The sequence below is a fragment of the Mus caroli genome, unplaced genomic scaffold, assembly GCF_978045245.1.
Source record: "Mus caroli unplaced genomic scaffold, Mus_caroli_1 scaffold_17, whole genome shotgun sequence".
Classification (NCBI taxonomy): Eukaryota; Metazoa; Chordata; class Mammalia; order Rodentia; family Muridae; genus Mus; species Mus caroli.
In genome coordinates, this window is record NW_028227272.1 from 12,570,142 (window position 1) to 12,592,644 (window position 22,503).

General features: G+C 40.9%; 1 protein-coding gene and 3 pseudogenes across 1 annotated transcript in view; 1 reads left to right on the forward strand and 3 right to left on the reverse strand.

Annotated features, from left to right (window-relative positions):
• Positions 1–22,503, forward strand: part of Prkdc (protein kinase, DNA-activated, catalytic subunit) — a 196,754-nt gene that overhangs the window by 94,826 nt on the left and 79,425 nt on the right. The window contains exons 46-54 of the mRNA XM_029470470.2: positions 119–267; positions 1,029–1,166; positions 2,866–2,985; positions 4,191–4,331; positions 5,807–5,958; positions 6,578–6,709; positions 8,689–8,800; positions 14,828–14,952; positions 15,045–15,194. Of these exons, the coding sequence (XP_029326330.1) occupies positions 119–267; positions 1,029–1,166; positions 2,866–2,985; positions 4,191–4,331; positions 5,807–5,958; positions 6,578–6,709; positions 8,689–8,800; positions 14,828–14,952; positions 15,045–15,194 (1,219 nt within the window). The remainder of the gene's footprint in view (positions 1–118; positions 268–1,028; positions 1,167–2,865; positions 2,986–4,190; positions 4,332–5,806; positions 5,959–6,577; positions 6,710–8,688; positions 8,801–14,827; positions 14,953–15,044; positions 15,195–22,503) is intronic.
• LOC110311970 (large ribosomal subunit protein mL42 pseudogene) lies at positions 2,268–2,698 on the reverse strand (annotated as a pseudogene).
• LOC110311469 (glia maturation factor beta pseudogene) lies at positions 16,345–16,945 on the reverse strand (annotated as a pseudogene).
• Positions 17,750–18,136, reverse strand: LOC110311470 (NHP2-like protein 1 pseudogene; annotated as a pseudogene).

The window sequence follows — 22,503 nt, forward strand, 5'->3', positions numbered from 1 at the left end:
ACAGGATTGGTGAAAGCTTTAGCTGAAGTTTCTTTTAATTTCGTTATTTGAGGTCTGAGAAACATTTCTTATTAGCTATATTTGAGTACAAATATATTTCCTTCTGCTTATTTTTCAGGCAGTCCTCATTATATGTCTTCGTTGTCATATTTGACAGACAGTAGCCTAAGTGAAGAAATGAGTCAATTTGATTTCTCAACTGGAGTTCAGAGCTATTCATACAGTTCTCAAGATCGTAAACCCACTGCTGGCCATTTTCAGAGACGGGTGATCACATTTCACACATTCAGAGTATTGTTAACATCTGTAAAGAAAGTTACTGTTGTACCTTGTAATCACTAGGATTTTCTGTTGGTCTCAGTAGCCCTGTAATACTAATGTTGATTTGGAGACTTTCTAAGTTCTAAGCAGGTCTCTCGCTGTTAACTCAGATTTTATCAGATTTTATCAGTTAGAGGTCAGGACCTCAACAGAGTCACCATACAGACAGCAGAGGTAAGACAGCAGACATGGAAAATCTGGGTGTCCTCAGGGAAGGTCCTTGACAGATGGGAGCTGTCTTAGTTAAGGTTTTATTGCTGAGGAGAGAAACCATGAAGACAAACATCTAATTGGGGATGGCTTACATATTAAGATGTTTAATTCATTATCATCATGGCAGGAATCAGGTAGGCATGCTGCTAGAGAAGGAGCAGAGACTTCTGCATCTTGATCTGCATGCAGCAGGAGACTGTCATATTTCCTCCAACAAGGCCACACTTCCTAATAGTGCTACTTCCTTTGAGCCTATGGGGACCATTTTCTTTCAAACCACCACAGGAAGTAGGGGTATATATGCTTAGAATGCAAGGAAAACTTGAAGCTCTGTTTACTTTTTTAGTTCTATATTAAAACATATCAAATATATTTTTATATTACCAAATCATTAGTTTCAGTTAAATTGTGTTATTTTATGCTATTGCCCCTTAAATGAGCTTCTTAAATCCATTGACATTTAACAGTGGTATTGCTTGGGTTCTTTTTCATAGGAGCACCAAGATTCCATGACCCAGGATGACATCATGGAGTTAGAGATGGATGAGCTCAATCAACATGAATGTATGGCTCCCATGATATCCCTGATTAAGCACATGCAGAGAAATGTGATTGCACCTAAGGGAGAAGAGGTATTTTCTCTGATAGTATGCTTTCTTTCAGTATCGTCACTGATGTCACTGTAGGACTAATTTCTCATACTGGTTAAGCTATGCTGCACATTAAAGAGCTGGATTCTTTCTTCTTCACATCTTTCTCCTGTTCTTTTTTTTTTTTTTTTTACATGAAAGAGTATTTTTATTTTTTCCTATATACCACCTTAATGATGATACCATGTACATTTTCTCAGCTGGCAAATAAGACACAAAGCAAACTTTCCCGATGTTCAGAGAATCACGAGTAGTCATCTGTCTTTGGGAGGATTCAGTTTCTTTTTTTTTTAATTTTTTAAAAATTTTTTTAATTAGGTATTTTCTTCATTTACATTTCCAGTGCTATCCCAAAAGTCCCCATACCCCCCACCATTCCCCTACCCACCCACTCCCACTTTTTGGCCCTGGCGTTCCCCTGTACTAGGGCATATAAAGTTTGCACAACCAATGGGCCTCTCTTTCCACTGATGGCTGACTGGGCCATCTTCTGATACATATGCAGCTAGAGACACGAGCTCCGGGGGGTACTGAGTAGTTCATATTGTTGTTCCACCTATAGGGTTGCAGATCCCTTTAGCTCCTTGGATACTTTCTCTAGCTCCTCCATTGGGGGGGACCCTATGATCCATCCAATAGATGATTGTGAGCATCCACTTCTGTGTTTGCTAGGCCCCGACAAGAGACAGCTATATCAGGGTCCTTTCAGCAAAATCTTGCTAGTGTATGCAATGGTGTCAGCGTTTGGAGGCTGATTATGGGATGGATCCCTGGATATGGCAGTCTCTAGATGGTCCATCCTTTCGTCTCAGCTCCAAATTTTGTCTCTGTAACTCCTTCCATGGGTGTTTTGTTCCCAGTTCTAAGAAGGGGCAAAGTGTCCACCTTTGGTTTTCGTTCTTCTTGAGTTTCATGTGTTTCGCAAATTGTATCTTATATCTTGGGTATTCTAAGTTTCTGGGCTAATATCCACTTATCAGTGAGTACATATCATGTGAGTTCTTTTGTGATTGGGTTCCCTCACTCAGAATGATGCCCTCCAGGTCCATCCATTTGGCTAGGAATTTCATAAATTCATTCTTTTTAATAGCTGAGTAGTACTCCATTGTGTAAGGGATTCAGTTCCTTACGATGATTGTGATACTGTCCGTGCGGGTACCAGCGATGCTTCGTGGTGTAGAACACATTGCTCAGTTGTTCTATCATGGGCCCTTGCTCCAGCTGCTTTCGCTTTCTAACTTCTAACTTGGCTTTCAGGATCCGCTCATGGGTTTCCTCATTATTATTCAGAAGATCTGGTTGAGGGATGGGTTTGGTGTGTTCGTAGGGGATGTCCACAGAAAGGTGGTAGCACACTTTGTCCTGCTGTCGACTGTCAAGGCAAGGTCCACCCTGCAATTGCAGTCATCTGGAAGAGAAGAGTATGTAGATTTGTGATAAGCACTATTTTGAATTGGAAGTAAATGCTTCCAGATAGTTCTGTTTGATATCACCCATTTTACTGCCACTGCCATGATCCTTAGCAAGTGATTTGAAAAATGATTTTGTAAAGTGAAAGCTGTCGCTAGGCACACAGATTTTCGTTCCACGTGCTCGACATCTTGCTCCCTCATGTTCTTATAATAGCAAAATATAACATCCTTTTGTTCCTTTTTCAGAGTAAGTTTGTGTTTTATTTCAGGGTTCAATACCAAAAGATCTTCCACCTTGGATGAAATTTCTTCATGACAAACTAGGAAATGCATCAGTATCTTTAAATATCCGTCTCTTCTTAGCCAAGCTTGTTATTAATACAGAAGAGGTATCTAACTTTTTTCTTTATTTCTTAACTGTTCTGTGCAGTTCTGACCGTCTATGATAGCATCATCAAAGCAAATGAAGCTTTTAAGAAATAGAACATGGAGTTACTGTTCTTGCAATATATCAGCAACCACATTTAAAGACTTCCTCCAAATCCTTTTGTCAAACATGTTGTTTTCTGGCATTGGGAGTGAATTTTCTGTACAGCACCTTTCCTTAGGCTATGAGCCTTGTTTATGTAACAAGTAAATGAATACAAATATTCCTGTTAGCTATATGTAAAATAGCTATCTTTATCTAGGCAGTAGGTAAATGTATTAGTTTTTTGCATATAACATATGCCAGAAATGTGTGCTCCCTACTAGTCCCAAAATCACAGTGCCTCTGCTCTGCAAGCCAGCCATCCAAGATCATCATGTTCTCAGGACTGGCTCCTCTTGCCCACTACTGACCTCAGGCATTCTCTACATGGAGCTGGTGTTCTTAGAATCATAGCCCTGGTGTTTCTGTCTTCAAATTTCCTTAGTGTATGGGACTCCAGCCTAGTTCAATGCCTCACTTTGATTTAATTACCTGTGTAAAGAAATACTCCATCACTGAAAAGGTCATGCTCTGAAAGTTCCTTTCAGGGGCAACAGGTTTTTGGGGGCAGACAGTTCAGCCCATGCTATTTGGGACCTCAAATGATTTCTAGCTCATGTTCTTCCTAGTGCTGACTTAATAGCTGGTATGTTCGGCATTATTGGATGGTTTCTTGGAGCTGACAGTAAAACCCCTTATACTGCTGCACTGCATTTCCCAGAGCAGAAGTGAGGTTCTGGGGTTCCTTGGACGAGTCTCAGGAGCCTGGTATCCATCTTTCTGTAGACTGGCTCACTAAGGTACTTGTTCCATCTGGTTGTCAGGACCTTATTTCTCATGTTTTTATGCATGTGCATAAAATAATTTTCTATAGCTACATATTACTCAGGGCAGAGTTGAATCATTTTAGTAGTGGAAGTCATTATAAATCTATTTATAATAAGTTTTAGGAGTCCTTGAGATAATTCACTGTAAACTGAATCTCAGGTTTGGTAAATGGAAGTTACAATTGTTTTAGCTTTATGTCAAGTCATAAAATGTTAGCTGATAGAGAATACGTTTTTATATTAATACTTTAGTCTTCAGAACAGTTATCTATATATGGCACTTAAATTTTCTGTGCAGGTCTTTCGCCCTTATGCAAAGCACTGGCTCAGCCCCCTGCTACAGCTAGCTGTTTGCGAGAACAACAGAGAAGGAATTCACTACATGATGGTAGAAATAATAGCTACCATTCTCTCTTGGACTGGCTTGGCTACACCTACAGTAAGGAACACTACATCTCTTATGTAGTACTATATCTTTCCTTTTCTGATGCCCTACACTGGGGATGTCAGATGAGTTAATGTCCTCTTGACATGATGCTGTTGTTTTGGCTGTAGATGTATTACTGTAATGCACCAACACTCCACTGTATCACTACTTGCTTTATCTTCTTTTATCTACCTTGGTAATCTCATTGGCTTTGCCTTTCTTACTAAGCTGATGATGTTCTGTTTATGGTTTTTACTTGATAAAAGGTTGGAAGGTAGGTAATGGAATAGTTAAGATTATCTTTATAATTGAGAATGTCTTCTGTGCTTTAGGTCGCTGCATTTGGGAGCCCTTATATGATAGTTTATTCACTGTCACAGTGTTAACTGTTATCTGTGAAATTGTTAAAAGTGACTGGCAAGTAACTGCCATTGCACAACACTTAGAGTAGGTGGTGCACATCCTAGTGGGTTGGTGTGATGGAGTTTTGCTTATTGGTTTGGAACTCGGATAGTGTACAATGAGTTTCACATAAATTTCTCAAATGCACCATCCTTCAAATACACTTGTATAGCCTTATCATGTGTTTGTGTCTGGATGATCTTCTTTTGTTTATTTCACAATAAATCCAATCTAGATTTCTTGGTATTGATGTGATAAAATAGGTAATAGCCCAGTGAATAACATGGAAGAGAATTAGGGTGTTCAATTAACCTAAGAGCCATCAGAAGCTCAGCTGCACTTGAAAGTGCAATTACCAGTCTCCGACATTGTAGCAGGTGAAAGGGGGAAGTGGTAGTGCTGCCTCAGGAACTCCGTGTGGTGAAGTGAGTAGAAGCACTGGGATGGGAGACTAGGCAGATACCGGGTGGCACAGTGGTGAGGGACCCTGAAGAGTTCTCTTTCAGCGATAAAGAGAGGAAGTTATAAGAAAGACTAAGAGCCAAAGTACAGTAGATACTGGTGGAAACAAGTCATATGGATTCCCTTCCCACCTTATATCAGGTACCTTGACAGGACCAGATGTAGATCTCTTTATAGATACTACGAAGAGCACAACCAACCATGGCCTGAGCCCCTTACTATAGCTCCCTCTGAGGACACAATGCACTAACTGTGCCCACATATGAGCAGCCACAATTTCTCCCACCACCTGCCAAGGAAGGATATTGTCTGTCATTGACACAGAAAAACCATAGACAGTCTAACCAGATACTAGGTTCCTCAGTAAAACGCTAGGCTTCTTTTAGAGTTGGGTATTTTGATTACTTCCAAGGCCAGGTGTGACAGTGTATGCTTATAGTTCTACTGCCTTCTACTGGTAGGAGGTTCAGTAGTTCAAGAGCGGCCTCAGCTATATATTAAGTTTGAAGCTAGCCTGTGCTACATGGAAATCTGTTTCAAAACAACAACAAAAAATGGGGGTGAGATGAGATGGTTTTCCAGAATGGAATGTTGTATGTCTTACAGAATTTCAATGTTTTCAGGGAGTCCCTAAAGATGAAGTGTTAGCAAATCGATTGCTTCAGTTTCTAATGAAGCATGTCTTCCATCCCAAAAGAGCTGTGTTTAGGCACAACCTTGAAATTATTAAAACCCTTGTTGAATGCTGGAAGGAGTGTCTTTCCATCCCTTACAGGTATGTATTTGCTAGTTTTTACAGAATGCTTAGGAAAAGGTCAAAATGCACTAAGTTCTAAATGGTAATTTCAAGGAAGTATAATTATATGAATTACCAGGAATATAATTTTTTTTAAAATTATCAAACACAAAAATGATTATAGCAATAATTTGAAATAGAGTCTATTTATAAGGTAAACTTTGCTACTGATAAAACCACCACTGTAGAGTTTGATACCAGAAGCATTTCGGGGTGCTCAGTGCCTCCAGTGTTCCCCACCCTATCCTTCAGCCCTCCCTTCTTTTTGATATTACACTGGGCACCTGGAGTATAGATCCCTGCACTGCCTGAGCCCAGCAACCCTCCCCACTCCCACCCAAAGGCTTAGTGTGATGCTTTAAACTTGCCTGGAGCAAGCTGAAACTTTCAGAACAATTACTATTAACTGACCAGATTCGGACAAATAATTAGAATGGGTAAGAACTAACAAGTGGTATTAATAAGCAGGGTCTTGGAAGTAGAAAAAAGCTGTGTTCCATATACAGTATAGCTGGAAATTTGTCTTAGAAAATGATTCATTTTCTTGTTTCTTATTCATTGTGTAACTTTTTGTTTTCTCCTTTGTGCTGTGTTACAGGTTAATATTTGAAAAATTTTCCCATAAGGACCCTAATTCTAAAGACAATTCTGTGGGAATTCAGTTATTAGGCATTGTGATAGCTAATAACTTGCCTCCCTATGACCCAAATTGTGACATAACCAGTGCCATGTAAGTACTATACGGTTGGCTTGCTTCTTTCATAAACTCTGGATTTGATTTTCAGAAGTCGTATTGATATATCTAGAGACCAGACCAATGTTAAAAATACTTGTACCCAAAATTATAAGGCTGGATTTATAGGCCATTTGAAAGGGGAAATGTACCTGGAGTGAAGAAGAAATGCAAGTTTAAAAAAAAAGTTGGGACTAGCAAGATGGCTCAAGGGTAAAAGTGCTTGCAGCCAAGCCTGATGAATTGAGTTCATTCCTGGAACCTTTATGATGGAAGGAGAGGACCAGCTCGCCCAAGTTTTTCCCAGACCTCCAAACATATGCTGTGGCCTAAATACACTAAATAAATAAGTTAGCATAATTGTTCTGTATATATCTATAAACAGAAGCTCTTAGGGTTTTTTTTTCTTTCTAATTTCTATATGTGGCATGGGAGGGTGTGGTAAGGAGAGAGCACACAGCTACCCATGAGTACACATGGAGTGCCCAGACGAAGGCATCAGTTAACTTTCTTTATTACTTTCTGCCTTATTCCCTTGAGACTGGGTCTCTCCCTGAACCTGTGTGGATGGTCAGCCAGTTCCGGGGATATGCTGGTCTTTGCCCTCAATACTAAGATTACAGGCTTATTAGTCATGCCCAGCTTTGTGTGGGTGCTCAAGTCCTTGTGTTTGTACAGCAAATTCTCTTACACACTCGTCTCTCACTTGTCCCTCTTCTTATTTTTGAAACTGCATTTTAAACATTGACACTTACAAATACCATGGGCTCTATGAGAGAATTTGAACTGTGTTAACTATGAGGGGGATGCCCCTATATTGGCAGCTCTCTTCCTGGACTCCAGCCTCACTTGATTCTGTCTTGAATGATGGCAGTCACATATTCATGATGGGGTGGGTATGATATGTGGAGGAAAGAGGCTATAGTAAAATAGTTTAGAACATGACAAAAGATACCGCTCTTTACTCATTCTCCTTCTTTTTCTTCCTCCTCTCCTCTCCTCTCCTTCCTCCTCCTCTTCCTTCTCTTCTTCTTGTCAGCATCTCACCATATAGCTTTGGATATCACAGAGCTTGATTTGTAGGTTAGACTGACCTCAAACTCACAGACCTCTGCCTCTCCTCCTAAGTGCTGAGATTAAGGGTTTACACCACCATGCCTGGCCTCTTTCCCTGCTCTTGAGGATTTTTTTAAAACTTGATATCCGCCGGGCGGTGGTGGCGCATGCCTTTAATCCCAGCACTTGGGAGGCAGAGGCAGGCAGATTTCTGAGTTCGAGGCCAGCCTGGTCTACAAAGTGAGTTCCAGGACAGCCAGGGCTATACAGAGAAACCCTGTCTCGAAAAACCAAAACAAAACAAAACAAAACAAAAAAAAACTTGATATCCATATAATGTTCTGTAGGTTTAGCCTTGTACTCCTAGATTCCTCAGCTATAGGTCGAGGTGAGGGGGAGGCAAATTTAATTCTGATTGGCCTACATTGGCCTTTAGACCAGTTGCACCTGTTAATGTTGCTTTGGATGGTATAGGTTCGGAGCCGAGGCAGCCAGTAGCTCAGTGTTGACTTCACCAGGAGTTACCCTTCAGGCTGTAAAAGCCAAGAGTTCATGTGTCACTTTGCACAGAGTATCACCCTTCGCTTTCTCAGCATTATGTTGCTTGTAGATGGCTTGTGGCAGGGAATTCTAGTCTTAGATACTTCCTCTTTCTTTCCTGCAGATTTCTGTTGTATGCAGTGGAGGAATATACTCTTACTGCAGTGTTGAACTAGGATTGGACAGTAGACTTTTATGGTTATGAAGCCAGACCCATAAATCTATATGCATGCACATTTGAATCTATATGTAATTTGTGTCACATTTTATATATTTTCTCAGTTTGCCTATTAATGTGACATGAGGAGGAGAATTATTACATTTTTTCATTAAACATCAGAATGGACTGTTTTATGCTTGTTTTCTCTGTATTATTACAGGTATTTTGAAGCTTTAGTCAACAACATGTCCTTTGTGAAGTATAAAGAAGTCTATGCAGCTGCAGCCGAAGTTTTAGGACTCATTCTTCAGTATGTTACTGAAAGAAAACACGTGAGTGCTGCATAGTGCACTGGTGACTATGATTGCCCTATGTCCTCCTTGATCCTACTGGGCACAGGAGGGCATCTCTTCCTTTTAACAGTACTGCCTTTGGTGGGAGGATGGTATGTAGGGACTAAGGTTTGAGTGTGTGACAGAGCATTTGTCTAGCATCCATGAAGCCCTGCCTGCCCCAACAGGACAAAAACATGCAAACATTGGTGACTTCTTGCTGCTATATTCAGAGCAAAGTGACTAGCCAGGCATTGCTTCCAGGTTACCCTATTGGTTCACTTCTCACTGTGTGACTGTTTTGTTAGCTCTTTGCTCTGATCTGGTGATCTTTTGTTACACCCCTGAACATCTTATCTAGCCTCATGGATTTGAAAGCCATCTTTATCCATCAGGGTGGAGGCTGTGCTATGGGTACCATCAGGATAAGTGAGGACAGACTTAGTGGTGCTAACAACTTGGAATGCACAGGAAGGGACCAAAACAGCAAACTGGACTCTTGCCATTTCCATGACTGTAAATATGTAACTCAGGAAAGCAAACCCTTAGGAAAATGGAGCTTCATTTTTATTTTGGCATTGTAGCCTCCCACCCTTTCTACTTTATAAGCTTATTTTTAATTTTTATTACCTTTTTAAACAACAGTTTCACATGTGTGTGCCTTGTATACTTACCTCGCTATGACCTTGGTCTACCTTCCACCCTCACTACTACAACTGATCTCTCTCTCTCTCTCTCTCTCTCTCTCTCTCTCTTTCTCTTCCCCTCCCTCCCTCTCCCTCTCTCTCCCCCTTTCTCTCTCTCTCCCCCTCTCCTATCCTCTTTCCCTCTCACCCTACCCACTCTCATTCTTGTGTATTTATTTTGCTTTGTGTCTTACCAAGTTAAAAACATTGGTGTGGCCACTGTTACATGTAGCTTTTTGCTACCCTGCCTAAGCCCCGGAAAGGGGCCGCATGACCAGTGCCCTCCCAGCTTCTCTTGAGTCCACAGATGAAAGACACACACACACACACAGAGACGCACTCACTTGTTCCTTTTCAACTTGCCTTCGTGACACAATTGCTGTGCACTACAGTCTTCCACCTGGAAAACATGCCCTTATCATTACTCTTAGCTCCGCTCCTCCCGCCTGCCCTAACTTTAGTTGGTCAGTTAAATCTAGTGCCTGCTAGACATCTCTGACCACCCACCTATGAGCTGCAGCCCACTACTCATCCTGAGACCTCACATAGTTGCCTGGTTCCTCTCTCTCCAAAGCAAGGCGATCCTCTTTCTCTCTTGTGTCTCCCTTTTCCTCCAGGAACCTGGAAGTCCTGGAAGGCCTGTACCTTCTCCCCAGCAATTGGCCCATGGCTTTCTTTACTGGCAGATCAAAAGCCAATTGGGAACAGGATCTTCCATCAGAACTGCCCCTATACCTCACCTTTTCTGTCCAATAAAATATAAAAAATAAAAACTCTTCTCCCAGACAGAAATTGAACAAAACTATAATAATCATGTAAATTATACAGTATGATATAAAAATGGCACCCAGTCCATCATATTTGTCGATTAGAAAAAGTACTCTACCAGCATTCCTAAGTTAAAGAATTATGGATCTATCCCTAGATCATGTTTACATTTTAGCCTTTAATGCCATCTGAAAACCATGTCTTCTACTCTAACCTCTCTCTCAATGTTAAACAACTTAACTTTGATTATGAGACTTAAACTAGTCTTTAACCCCATCAGAAATCCGAGAATGACTTAAACATTATCTGAGTCTATAGGAAGCACCAATGCCTGACTACCTGGACAGCCTCCTAATGCCTCAAAATGTTGGAGCATCAGTCTTCAGCATTTTGGTACAGGATCATCTGACAGACCTTTGCAGAGCAGAATAATTAAGGACTGCTTACCCTGTCTTGGTAGAACCAGCAGTCGAGTATTTTGCATAATGTGTCCTTTTCCTGGAAAGTATTTTGTCTGCAGATGAAATGTGAGTTTCTTCCCAGTGCCTGCCTTGCCGGGAGAAGCAACCTTGCCTGGAGGTGACGATGCTCAGTTTCTTCTTTGAACCAAGGAGGGGCGCTGTCGGGAGTAGATGTGTCTCACTGTCAAATGATTAACAACATTAAATGCCACAGTCTGTGGATTTCTGATATTTTTGAATACTATCTATATAAATAAGATAATCTGAACCTTGACTACTCTTATCTATTTCTAATTGAAATAGATCAAAAACACCCTTTAATTACATCCCAGTCTGATATAACCATGAGTTTGCTCTCTGACCCTTAACTCATATTGCTTAGTCATCTAAAAACAGTTTGTAGTAGCAGTTATTAGAAGGACTGGGTCTAAGCTTTGTATTTTCAAATGAGTTGTATGGGCACAATGTCTATCTAAGAGTAACAATATTAATCTCAAATTTTACATCAGTATAAGAAATTCATACTGATGAGAACCTTAAATCTGTATCAAAATAAATCTGTACCAATATAAGAAATTATACCTTCAACTTTAAATCAATTATAAAAATTTATACCAGTTAAGATTATGGCTACACAGTCAATTCCACCTATTCTCTCCCTGTTCAAAATTATGACCATTCCCAAATTATCCCTTAAAATGAACACTTTTTGTAAAATAATCATTACCAGACCCCCCCCCCCCCAAAAAAAAAAAAACCCAGGGAATTGGGCTGACAACTCTCTGTAACTTCTTCTAGGTTGAGGAGGGGCAGTGAAAAATTCTTTAAAGAGGTGGGAAGGGGTAGGAAAATTAGACAATTTGGTTAGACTTCAGAAAGCTAGCTTTAGCATCTGTTATCCAGACTCCATGCTTAGAAGGTTTAGGGCTTGACTGAAGTTCTGACTAGATCCATCTGAAATGTTGAATGAGGCAAGATGACCTGGAATCCATGATAATCAGTCCAAGCAGGTTAGTTCAGCATCTCTGAGGATGAATCTTGCAAAAGCTGTACATTCTGTAATATATTAATCTCACAACCAAAATTTTAGTACCATTAAGATATCCATTAAGATTGTGCAAGGTGTACAGTTTAGTTAAGGAAGAAATTCTGCTCCTTGTTTGAGCGTGTGAAAGAAAGCTGTCTTTTTTATGAGTTAATTTTATTAATAACCAATTATAGTAAGTCTTCATGCCATGTGAAGGATGGCACAATGAGTCTTCACCTGTCCTGTTTGATTCTCGTGAATTTGTCTAGTTCTGCAGGGGTCTCCCTCTGTCATATCTGACCCATATCACTCTGGAAAGGATCTAGAGCCTAGTCTCCTTCCCTGTCAACACAAATGCAGAGCCTTCCTCCCAGAATAGTACGCCCTTGAGCCAGTAACTGGATATCATTAAACATTTAGCTTGACTTCTCTCCCAGAGGAATTTTTATATAACCACCAAAGTCAAAAATCACACTCATTTTGATAATTAAAACAATTCAAAGTAAATAAAGCAATCTAAAGAAATATTATCTGTTGAGACAGTGCTTCTACTGTCCCCTGCCTGACCTTCCATGAGATCAAAGCCTAAATTATTTATTTAATATCTCTGTCTACTTACTATGTGAGCCTATTTCCAGGCTTTCTATATAATTCTCAAGACCTAAATTCCTACTGTCTGAGATAGGCTAGGCACCCTATTCCCTGCTTGCTGTATTAGCCTATTCTTATAAGTAAACTTCTAATCTGTCATACCAGAAATCATCCCAGAATTCCTGTAGAGCCCACGTTCAAGGAATTTTGGGTATATCCTGGCAAGACCTTTCCCAATCTTCTCTAAAGTATTTTTTCCTTAAATCTCACTATATTTTTAGTATTAGATCAAATTTAATATATATATAATATATATAAATATGAACAATATTGAATTATTCAAACACAAACAACTGATTAGTGACATTCAACGTAAAATGTTACAGAAAATAATCTATTCAACTACTAAATATGAATGATGAAGTTCCAGTAAAGTTATATTCCATTTATAATTATCCTAATACTCTTTTTAATTGATTATTTTATTGATATTTCAAATGTAGTCCCCCTTCCTAGTTTCTCCTTTGCTAGCCTCCTACCCCATTCCCCCTCCCCCTGCCTCAATGATGGTACTCCCCCCACCCACCTACTCACCCACTCCTACCTCACCTCCCTAGCATCCCCCTGTGCTCTGGGCATCAAGCCTCTACAGGACCAAGGGCCTCCCCTCCCATTGATGCCAGGCAGTCCTCTGCTACATATGCAGCTGGAGCCATGGAGTCCCTCCATCTGTGTTCTTTGGTTGGTGGTTTAGTCCCTGGTAGCTCAGGTGTGTGTGTTGGGGGGGGGGGGGGGGAGAGGTCTGGTTAGTTGATATTGTTGTTCTTCCTATGGGGTTGCAATCCCCTTCAACTCCCTTAGTCCTTCCCCTAACTCTTCCCTTGGAGTCCCTGTGTTCAATTCAATGGTTGGTCAGGCTCTGGTGGAGCCTCTCAGGGGACTGCTATACTATGCTCCTGTCACCAAGCACTTCTTGGCATCAGCCATAGTGTCTGGCTTTGGTGTCTGCAGATGGGATGGATCCCTTACGGTATATAGCAGTGTGGGAGTAGGGAACTCGGACTAGCCACTAGAAAATCAATCTTCCTTCTATCCCTAAAAGCAATTCAAATTTCATTTATCTCTGTCCTTTGTCCACTTGTTGGAGGCCAGCACCCTCACTGTCTGTCTCTGTTTCTCTGTCTCTGTCTCTCCTTCTCTCTGTCTTCCTCTAAGCACTTGTCATGAGTGTGTCTGCCCTTTTTACTTGCTAAACTGGCCATTTCAATCATTCACCAGATTAAATATTTTTAGTGAAAAGATGCATGTTAGACTACTCAGCACTCCATGCTGATCTGTAGTTTCAGCCCTAACAGATACACTATATGTATCAGTGGTGAAATAATTAAAATATTATACATGAGCTTTAAAATTATTGAAATTTCTGGTTAAGTATTTCCTCAGAGCATAATTTTTAGTCTCAAGTAGCAGTGAATTTGTCTTGAAAAACTATCCATTTAACCTCCATGCTTTTAAACATTTGTAATGATCTTCCATGTTTGTGAGTAAACACAGCTGAAATGAGTATTTTCACACTTGCAGTCAGTCTTCCTTGAGTACATGGACCATACTGGGTACTTGCTTTTGAAATCTTACATGCTGGTTCCTGTTGTAAGCCGGCCCGCAAGACAAATGTTCTGATCCAGGTCTGCGATTTTACACTGAGACTGTGCTTAAAAGGGGGAAAGCCCATCCCCTGCCAATCCATTCTTGGTGCCTGGAGCCAGCCTGCAGGATAGGATGTGCCTCTGGAATATCTCAGGGGCCTCTCAGCAGGTAGCAGTGTCTTGGAGAAGAGCAGTGGCAGGTGACAGAACAATAGAGCCATCTAGGTCAGAAGGCTTCCCCAGGTGGTCTCATTCTCAGTGGCAGCAAGGTTTGCATCAGCCTGCTTCAGGCTTGGGGAGGCTACAGGTTCCAGATCCTAGAGACACAGCAGGAAACAGGCCCCATCTCTGCTCTGGGAGAGCTCAGGGACAGACAGTATACAAATGAATATTTAATAGTGTTGAAGGGTGAAGAGACTGTGATCTGTGCAGGAAGACCATGATCAGGTCTCTTGAACTAGAGTTCAGTGTGAGGACTGATCAAGGCACCTAGCATAAAATGCATCTTAAATCGTATTTGATAAACATTAAACTAAAGAGAATTATGTCTTCTCAGAGGACTTGCAATGTTTCTATGTCAGAAGGAAGCACAGGGCATTAGATCATTGCACAGTATGGCTTTACTCCCTCACTGTCGCAGTTGAAGCCTGGGAACCTTTTGACTGTGTGGTGGCTACTACAAACTGGTGGCTGTTCCTAGCACTCAATTTTATCACTTGAATGTGAATCTTGGTGAAGGTCATGATGTTGGACGTGTTCCTGGGATTAACTTAAATTATTAAAATAAATTTCAGCACTTAACATAGTGTTCTACTTTTATGTGTTTGAAAGGAAACTTAATTTTTCAGGTGATAGCAGAGTTGGTATGTGAACTGGTTGTAAAACAACTGAAGCAACATCAAAATACTATGGAAGACAAATTTATTGTTTGCTTAAACAAAATAGTGAAGGGCTTCCCTCCTCTTGCTGACAGGTAAGGGACAATGGCAGGAGGCCTGGGACATGGGCAGGAGGCCTGGGAGCATATCAGCCCCCATCTTCTCATGAACCTCTTTACCTCCCCAGGTTCTTGAATGCTTTGTTCTTTCTGCTGCCAAAATTTCACGGTGTAATGAAGACACTTTGTCTGGAAGTTGTACTTTGTCGAGCAGAGGAGATCACAGGCCTATACTTAGAGTTAAAGAGTAAAGACTTTCTTCAAGTCATGAGACATAGGTAAGTGAGTATCAGGCCTCACTGACTAGAATACAACACAGACACAGTCACAAAATATTCTCTCGCCCGTGTATCTCCTTTAACTACCAACCACTTTGGGTGTTCAAAAGAAACATATTTGAAATTTCAACCCAAGGGGTAAAAGTGGTGAGAGCGTAGGAGGGAAATGAGATCCCAGCCCAGCCTCTGTCTCTGGAGCCTCAGGGAGTGGCTCCCAGTCCCATCCTTGGTTTTTCTCCTACATATGAAGACCATTGCTGTACTGCAGTACTTCAGACTGTCTTTAGACTTGTGCATGGCTTTCAGTTCTGTACCTATTTTGACAAGCAGGAACCTTCTTATGTTAACATTGTTCACTTCTTTTCAAAGTTTCAATTGAGTAGAAAGTAATTTAAGATAAAGCAGTTGGTCCCTTATTTCTCTGTCTTCTTGCATTTGTGATCTGTGTGTATGTAACACTTTCATGGTGATAAAATACTGGTAAGTATGTAATGTACTGATGACAAGAATGAATGTCATTGTGTCCTGCTCTCTTTCAGTACTTGCTGAAAGCTGACTGCTTTCAGGAGCAGGAGACCCTCAGATATTTAGGACTCGGGTCACAATTAGATCACTATCTGACAGACTAATAGCACCTGAGAGTGTTCTCACCTAAGTTCTTCATAATTTTACCTTATTTTGTCTGTCACCATCAGTTTCTTTAAATGAACTTTATTTTGAAATAATCTTTATAGTTACAAAAAAGGTAAAGATTTTATACAAAATTCCCATATATTCTTCACTCCTTCTCCTTTTACATGATCATAATAATCACAATTATGATTGTTAAAAGTAAAAAATTAGCATTACTATGAATAACCTAGTCCGACTTTCTCTTTTCAGCTCTTTAAAAATTCAGAATGTTTTAACCATGAAATTATGTGACCCTAAATTTTTGGGGTGTGAAGTTTTGAATGATTGCTTTAAGCTTCACATTGATTAATTACTTCGTATTTTTATATTTTTACATTTTAGTCTTCCTTGGTTGCAGGTTCCAGTTTCTTTCTGGTTGACTATTATTTTAGTAGGAGGGATGTTCAGTTGTACATGGTAATCTTTTATGATTCCTTTTTTTTAATTTTTTTTAATTTTAATTTTTTTTTTTTTTTAGGGCATAAATAACTATTTATGTCTGGTTCCAGTATGGTCAGGTTAATACATAAATACTTTAGAAACACAGAAGTTCACATTAGTGGAAAAATCCAAGTTTCTCACGTAACCATTCTTCAGTTAGATCTTCAGTGTTTCTTATTTCAAATACCTTGGTTAGCTCGGCAGTCTGGACTAGCTTGTTCTTACTCCCAGCGTACATCATCTGCTGCTCAGGCTTGCACCCGACAGGACTGGAGAAAATAAAGCAGAGAGGGTACGAGACTCTGCCGTCATCATGTTGGTATGTATAACTACACACAATGAAGCGAGGCTGCCGCTCAGGTAGTTCGTCTTTGAGTTCATCGGGAGAGACGCCCTCAAGCTCCTCATCCAGCCCCACCAGGCGTTTATCCTTGTCAATCTTCATTATAATAGCAGCATTGTGGGTTTCTTTTCGAAAACGAAACTTTCTCAGCTTTTCCACTAAATCTTCAGCAACATCACAAACCACCAAAGACTCACTCATTTTCCTTCCGGTCGTCAGCTGCCCGTTGCCGTGCGATCTCTTGGGCCCCTTTAAGAATGGCTCGGCAGCCACCTCCCTTCCTGCTTCGGCTGGCGCACCGCTCAGCCTCCCCCACCTAACGACATGGCCTCCTTTTTTTTTAAATGAAATATGAACATATTTATTAGGATGCTCAATAATGAACATGTTATCACTTTATTCATGTGAGGGAAAATACACCTGACCCATGCTGTGGGAAGAACAGGATAAGGGCTCCCAACACGGGCATCAAATGGTTCCACAAGACATCCCCATTTACCAAGGAGAGGATGTTTCCTGCTAGCACTGTCTCTGCTATAAGTTCCAGCAAATTGCCACGATCTCCACAGAATCCCTTTGAACTGATACTGCCCAAGATATGGAAGAATATCAGGCTACATACATCAAAACCACACAGGACATTAATAAATGGCACCCAGACATAGGCCCAACATCAAATTTCTTCAAATGATAAGGGGTGGGAGAGACTGCTACCCAAAAGAAATTCCTCAGTGTCAGTAACATTTATGGAGCTCTTATATCAAAGGCACAAGGGACCAGGGTCACTGTCATCCTACCCTGCGCAGTGGAATAAGTTTGCAGATGAAAGTATACACTGTCCCTGGCTTAAGTTTCTTCTGGTTCTTCCTGTTATCAAATGGTGACATTCTGCCTTTCACCTGTCTTAGCTATCATTTCATTTTTTATGGTAGGAGAGAATGAAGAGATGGTGAAAAATAACCTTATTAAGACAAAAATAAAAATATAAAATGCAGATGTAGTACAAAATAATAGTAACTGGCTGAAAATAGTACATGCTAACAGACAATATGACACACAAACAGGGTGGCAGTAGACAGGAAAGAGCAGAGGCCACGGCCTACACCAAAAGCCTTTCAATAGACTGCTGAATGGACTGGATCTGCTGCTTTAGTTGATAGCCTTCTTTGAGGGTAACAGAACAGGCGATGACTGGCCTGGAGACGCCACAGGCCTGTCCTAAAGCCTGCTTGGAGCGCACAAATACATAGGGCACATTCTTGTCTTCGCACAGCAGAGGGAGATGCAGGATGATCTCCGAGGGCTCAGCGTCTGCTGCCATCACAACGAACTCAGAGATGCCTCTGTTGAGGGTTTTGGTGGCTTCATTGGCTCCTTTCTGAAGCTGCTTGTAGATACATGACTATTGAACAAGGTCCAGCAGCTTCTTGGTGGGGTGGGCATCTGTGAGGGGATAGGCCTTTGGATTCACATCAGCCTCTGTCATGGCTGCAGTGCACCAGCCTCACCACGACTCGATGACAGTCCACCTCAAGAGAGACTCATGATTCCTTTTTTTAAAATAATTTTTATGTATTCTTTTACAATTTTGCACGCATACTTGTATGTAATGCCTTTTTATAAGAATCACTCCCAGTTCTCTTTTGTCCCCTTTCCCACTGCCATTCCTACCAACACACCTCCCTACTCTGACTTTATTTTTCTCTCTCTCATGTCCATTGAGTTTAACATGTATGTACATAGATATGGGGTTATTCACTGGATTATGGGTACCTTAAAAAACTGCCTGCACCAGTGAAGAAAAAAGATTAACCTCCCCAGCCACTGTTAACTACCAATAGCTTTTCAATAGGGTGGACTGGCATAAGCGACCAATCACATGCCAGTGATAGAAGTATTCAGTCCTGTTCAGGTGGCCATAGCTTCTGTGAGTGCACATGTGTAGTGGTCATCTCATGTCCTGAAGACAGCATTTCACAGCATTCTTCCATGCCCTTTGGTTCTTAACTTCTTAATACTCTTCCCCTCCCCCGACCCCCCCTTTTTTTTTAAATTGGATTTTTTTTATATTTACACTATAAATATTAGCCCTTTTCCTGGTTTCCTCTCTGAAAAACACCCTCCCTCCCTTTCACCTTCCCCCTACCCCTGCTCACCAACCCACCCACTCCTGCTTCCTGGTTCTGGCATTCCCCCACACTGGGGCATACAGCCTTCCTTAGGATAAAGGGCCTCTCCTCCCATTGATATCCAACTAGGTCATCCTCTGCTGCATATGCAGCTGGAGCCATGAGTCCCACCATGTATGCTCTTTGGTTGGTGGTTTAGTCCCTGGGAGCTCTGGGGGTACTGGCTAGTTCATATTGTTGTTCCTCCTATGGGGCTGCAAACCCATTCAGCTCCTTGGGTCCTTTCTCTAGCTTCTTCATTGGGGACCCTGTGCTCAGTCCAATGGATGGATGTGAGCATCCACCTCTGTATTTGTCAGGCACTGGCAGAGCCTCTCACGAGACAGCTATATCAGGCTCCTGTCAGGAAGCACTTGTTGGCATCTGCAATAGTGTCTGGGTTTGGTGATTGTAAATGGGATGGATCCCCAGGTTAGTCAGTCTCTATATGATCATTTCTTCAGTCTCTCCTCCACACATTTTCTCTTTAACTCCTTCCATGGGTGTTTGATTCCCCCCTTCTAAGATGGATAGAAGTATCCACACTATGGACTTCCTTCTTGAGTTTCATGTGGTTTGTGGATTGTATCTTGGGTATACTGAGCTTCTGGGCTTCTGGGCTAATATCCACTTATCAGTGAGTTCATATCATGTATGTTCTTTTGTAATTGGGTTACCTCCCTCAGGATGATATCCTCCAGATCCATCCATTTGCCTACGAATTTCATAAATTCACTGTTTTTAATAGCTGAGTAAATGTACCACATTTTCTGTATCCATTCCTTTGTTGAGAGACATTTGGGTTCTTTCCAGCTTCTGGCTATTATTAATAAGGCTGCTATGAACATAGTAGAGCATATGTCCTTACATGTTGGAGCATCTTCTGGGTATATGCCCAGGAGTGGTATTGCTGGGTCCTCAGGTAGAACTATGTCCAATTTTCTGAGGAACTGGCAAACTGATTTCCATAGTGGTTGTACCACCTTGCAATCCCACAAGCAATGGAGGAGTGTTCCTTTCTCCACATCCTCGCCAGCATCTGCTGTCACCTGAGTTTTTGATCTTAGCCATTCTGACTGGTGTGAGGTGAAATCTCAGAGTTGTTTTAATTTACATTTCCTTGATGACTAAGGATGTTGAACATTTCTTTGGGTGCTTCTTGGCCATTTGATATTCCTCAGTTGAAAATTCTTTGTTTAGCTCTATACCCCATTTTTAATAGGGTAATTTGTTTCCCTGGAGTCTAACTTCTTGAATTCTTTGTATATATTGGATATTAGCCCTCTATTAGATGTAGGATTGGTGAAGATCTTTTCCCAATCTGTTAGTGGCCTTTTTGTCTTCTGACAGTATCTTTTGCCTTACAGAAGCTTTGCAATTTTATGAGGTCCTATTTGTCTGTTGATCTTACATTAGAAGCCATTGGTATTCTCTTCAGGAATTTTCCCCCTGCGCCCATATGTTCGAGGTTCTTCCCCACTTTCTGTATATAAGTTTCAGTGTATCTGGTTTTATGTGAAAGTCCTTAATCCACTTGGACTTGAGCTTTGTACAAGAAGATAAGAATGGGTCGATTTGCCTTCTTCTACATACTGACCGCCAGTTGGGCAAGCACCATTTGTTGAAAATGCTGTCTTTTCCACTGGATGGTTTTTAGCTCCTTTGTCAAAGATCAAGTGACCATTGTGTGTGGGTTCATTTCTGGGTCTTAAATTCTATTTCATTGATCTACCTGCCTGTCATTGTACCAAAACCATGCGTTTTTTTTTGTTTTTTTTTTTTGTTTTTTTTTTTTTTGTTGTTGTTTTGTTTTTTTTTCACAATTGCTCTGTAGTACAGCTTGAGGTCAGGGATGGTGATGCCCCCAGAAGTTCTTTTATTGTTGAGAATAGTTTTTGCTATCCTGAGTTTTTTGTTATTCCAGATGAATTTGGAAATTGCCCTTTCTAAATCTACAAAGAATTGAGTTGAAATTTTGATGGGATTACATTGAATAAGTAGAGCCTATTTGGAGTTCTGTAGGCTTCTTGTATGTTCATGGGCATCTCTTTAGGTTGGGGAAGTTTTCTTCTATAATTTTGTTGAAGATATTTACTAGCCCTTTAAGTTGGAAATTTTCATTCTCTTCTATACCTATTAGCCTTAGTTTTGGTCTTCTCATTGTGTCGTGGATTTCCTGGATGTTTTGGGTTAAGATTCTTTTGCATTTCACATTTTCTTTGTGTGTTGTGTCAATGTTTTCTATGGTATCTTCTGCATCTGAGATTCTCTCTTCTATCTCTTGTATTCTGTTGCTGATGCTTGCATCTAGGACTCCAGATCTCTTTTCTAGGTTTTCTATCTGCAGGGTTGTCTCCTTTTGTGATTTCTTTATTGTTTCTACTTCCATTTTTTGATCCTGGATGATTTTGATCAATTCTTTCACCTGTTTGGATGTGTTTTCCTATAATTCTTAAAAGGATTTGTATGTTTCTTCTTTAAGGGCTTCTACCTGTTTACCTGTGCTCTCCTGTATTTCTTTAAGGGAGTTATTTATGTCCTTCTTATAGCCCTCTATCATCATCATGAGAAGTGACTTTAGATCCATATCTTGCTTTTCTGGTGTGATGGTGTATTCAGGACTTTCTGTGGTTGGAGAGTTGGGTTCTGATGATGCCAAGTAACCTTGGTTTCTGTTGCTTCTCTTCTTAAGCTTGCCTCCTGATCTGATTATGTCAGGTGTTCTCTGCCCTCGATATCTCTGATTGGAACCTGTCCTTCCTGTATTCCAGGTTGAGTCAGAATTCCTTAGAGTCCAGCTTTCTCTGGGATCCTGTGATTCTGGGATCCTGTGATCCTGAGATTCTGGGTGTGTCAAAGTGCTTGGCAGTCAAGTTTCCTCTGAGACCCTGAGATCCTGGTGTGACCAAGCTCCTGGGATCCTGGGGTCCTAAGATCCTCAGTTTGTTAGAGCGCCTGGAAGTCGTACCTCCTCTGGGGGCTGTCTTCTGAAATCAAAATCAAGGTAGACCAGCACCGACTGGAAGGAAGCCACTGGCCAGGTGGGGTTCCTGTGTCCCTGCTCCTGCTGGCCCCCGGCACTCCTGGTTGTGTTGGAACAGATGTTGTGTCCCACTTACCAGTGATCCTAAGATCCTGGGCATGCTAGGGCACCTGTTGAGTGGAGAGTCCTCTGGGGACCATGGGACTGTCTGCTGAGTTCATGCCCAAGGTCTCTTTCTACTCTTGATCAGTGATATTTCCAGATACTTGGGGGGCTGTGTGAGTCATCTATCTATCCTGTTTAGGACTGAACAATCAACAGTCACTTCTCAGAACTTTGAAAATGTGTTAGTCTATATTAACCATTATCCACTTACAAAAAGAAACTTTTCTGGCCAGGGTTGAGAATATCATTAATCTATGGTTATGAACATAAATATTTAGAAAGTGTGTATTATTTAGCAAAACAATAGTAAATTTTCCCCTTAGGGCATATGAGCTCTCTAGCCATGAACTTTTGACAAGGCTTATAGTACAGATGTGAATTTCTTTTTATGGAGCAGGCTTCAGATTAATCAGATTATCAGCTGCTGGTTACTCCCTTAGCATTCATATCACTATCAGACCAGTCAGTACATCTATCTCTTTTTTATTGGTTATTTTATTATTTATATTTCAATTGTTATCCCCCTCCCCGGTTTTC